This window comes from Salvelinus sp. IW2-2015, unplaced genomic scaffold (assembly GCF_002910315.2).
Source record: "Salvelinus sp. IW2-2015 unplaced genomic scaffold, ASM291031v2 Un_scaffold5362, whole genome shotgun sequence".
NCBI lineage: Eukaryota > Metazoa > Chordata > Actinopteri > Salmoniformes > Salmonidae > Salvelinus > Salvelinus sp. IW2-2015.
The window spans coordinates 25967-29099 of NW_019946627.1; the positions used below are offsets into that span (position 1 = coordinate 25967).

General features: G+C 40.2%; 1 protein-coding gene across 1 annotated transcript in view; it reads left to right on the forward strand.

Annotated features, from left to right (window-relative positions):
* LOC112078174 (zinc finger protein 585A-like) overlaps nt 1–3133 on the forward strand; it is an 18397-nt gene that overhangs the window by 10090 nt on the left and 5174 nt on the right. Inside the window, exon 4 of the mRNA XM_070441971.1 lies at nt 2335–2763. Within this exon, the coding sequence (XP_070298072.1) occupies nt 2335–2763 (429 nt within the window). The remainder of the gene's footprint in view (nt 1–2334; nt 2764–3133) is intronic.

Sequence of the window (3133 nt, forward strand, 5' to 3'; positions counted from 1 at the left end):
AACAGGGTGAGAAAACGTAGCCCTATGCTAACACGACCAGCTGACAGTGTCAGAAAAACGTAGCCCTATGCTAACACGACCAGCTGACAACATGAGAAAACGTAGCCCTATGCTAACACGACCAGCTGACAGCGTCAGAAAACGTAGCCCTATGCTAACACGACCAGCTGACAGCTGAGAAAATGTAGCCTTATGCTAACACGACCAGCTGACAGGCATGATTATTTCCTGTAACAAATTCCACATCAGCCATATATAATATATATATTTTTTTTTTACATATTGTGCTTTATATATATACAGTACCAGTCAAAAGTTTGGACACACCTACTCATTCAAGGGTTTTTCTTTAATTCACTATTTTCTACTAGTGAAGACATCAAAACTATGAAATAACACATATGGAATCATGTAGAACCAAAACATTTATTTTATATTGAGATTCTTAAAAGTAGCCACCCTTTGCCTTGATGACAGCTTTGCACACCCTTGGCATGCTTGTCCAACAGTCTTGTCCACATATGCTGAGCACTGGTCCTGTATAAAATTGGTAAAATAGCCTTACACAGCCTGGAGGTGTGTTGGGTCATTGTCTGTTGAAAAACAAATGATAGTCCCTCTAACCACAAACCAGATGGGATGGCGTATCACTGCAGAATGCTGTGGTAGCCATGCTGGTTAAGTGTGCCTTGAATTCTAATAAATCCCTGACAGTGTCACCAGCAAAGGACCATCACACCACCATCCATGCTTCACAGTGGGAAACACACATGCGGAGATCATCGTTCACTACTCCACGCTGACAAAGTCACAGGGGTTGGAACCAAAAATCTCAAATTTGGCTCCATACCAAAGGACAGATTTCCACCGGTCTAATGTCTATTGTTTGTGTTTCTTGCCCAAGCAAGTCTCTTCTTATTGGTGTCTTTAGTAGTGGTTTCTTTGCAGCAATTCGACAATGAAGGTCTGATTCAGCGTCTTCCTCTGAACAGTTGATGTTGAGATGTGTCTGTTACTTGAACTCTGAAGCATTTATTTGGGCTGCAATTTTTGAGGCTGCAGTAACTCTAATGAACATATCCTCTGCAGCAGAGGTAACTCTGCGTCTTCCTTTCCTGTGGCGGTCCTCATGAGCCAGTTTCATCATAGCGCTTGATGGTTTTTGCACTGCACTTGAAGAAACTTTCAAAGTTCTTGAAATTTTTGAATTGACTAACCTTCATGTCTTAAAGTAATGATGGATTGTTTTCTCTTTGCTTATTTGAGCTTTTCTTAATAATATAGACTTGCTTTTACCAAATAGGGCTATCTTCTGAATACCACCTACTTGTCAAACAACTGATTGGCTCAAATGCATTAAGAAGGAAAGAAATTCCACAAATTCACTTTTAACAAGGCACACCTGTTAATTGAAATGCATTCCAGGTGTATTCATCAGAAGCTGGTTGAGAGAATGCCAAGAGTGTGCAAAGCTGTCATCAAGGCAAAGGGTGGCTACTTTGAAGAATCTAAAATAGAAAATATATTTTGATTTGTTTAACACTTTTTTGGTTACTACATGATTCCATGTGTTATTTCATAGTTTTGATGTCTTCACTATTTTTCTACAATGTAGAAATTCTGGAACAGAGAGATTGAAAAACAGCTTCTATCAGACCGTTAAATAGTCACCACTAGCAGCCTCCGCCCAGTACCGTGCCCTGAACTTAGTCACTGTTACTAGCCGGCTACCACCCTGTATTCTATCCTGCACCTTAGACTGCTGCCCTATGTACATAGTCACTGTTACTAGCTGGCTACCACCCTGTATTCTATCCTGCACCTTAGACTGCTGCCCTATGTACATAGTCATTGAACACTGGTCACTTTAATTATGTTTACATCCTGTTTTACCCACTTCACTTTACTTTACTTATACTGTCTATACACACCATTCTATATATATTCCGGACTGTTCTGATACATTTTGGTGGGATTTGTATGTATTGTTTTGTATAATTGGGTAACACTGCACTGTTGGAGCTAGAAACATAAGCATTTCGCTGCACCTGCTATAACAACGTCAGAATACTGTGTGTACACGACCAATAACATTGTATTTGATTTTAAGTGGAGCAACCTTGATTTGGAGGTTTAAAATATCCCTCTGGTGGTTAGCTTAGGGCTAACTGTGCCAGGTTATCTCATGGGAAAAGCTAACATGTAGCATTTTCGGGAAAAGTATGGACCGTATAATTTTACAATATTTATTATTTTCTGTTTAGTTAGGAACAAACATTTTGACTTAGGGTGTTGACTAATTTGAGTTAATTCATACTTATGTCTTTACCACAGCAGAGAGACCTGAACACTGCTCTGAGAGCGAAGGGAGTCCCTCTACATCAGGACTACCCAAACAACACCAGGGGAATCACACAGCTAAGAAGATTCACGTTTGTTCAGTGTGTGGAAAAAACTGTCACAAGTTATCAAAACTACAAATACATATGAGAACTCACACAGGAGAAAAACCTTACTCCTGCTCTGTCTGTGGGAAGCAATTCAGTGACAAAGGAAACCTGAAAAAACACCAGACGTTGCACACAGGAGAGAAGCTGTACAGTTGCTCCGTGTGCGGGGAGAGTTTCTCTTCATCGTCAAATCTTACCAAACACCAGAGAACGCACACAGGAGAGAGTCCAGTAGCTGTAGCTGTAGAAGAGTGTGGTCTGACATCAGCACTGGTTATCAAAGTGAAAGAGGAGGAAGAGGATCCTGCTTTTGGTAAGTTTAAAAGGGACTTATTCTGTAAGGGGTTGAATTGCAAAACATTTTTTATACATCTTTGTATTACATTCAGTTATTCAAAGGACAAAAAATATTTTTTGTTACAGTTCCAAATGTTTGCATAGTTTATCCATCCCATCTTATCCCACAGCAGAGAGACATGACCACTGCTCTGACAGTAAAGGGAGTCCCTCTACATCAGAAATACCTGAACAACACCAGGGGAATCACACAGCTAAGAAAATTCACTGCTGTTCAGTGTGCGGACAAGACTGCAAAAAGTTATCAAAACTGCTAATACATATGAGAATACACACAGGAGAAAAGCCATACCCTTGCTCTGTGTGTGGAAAGCAGTTCCGTGTAA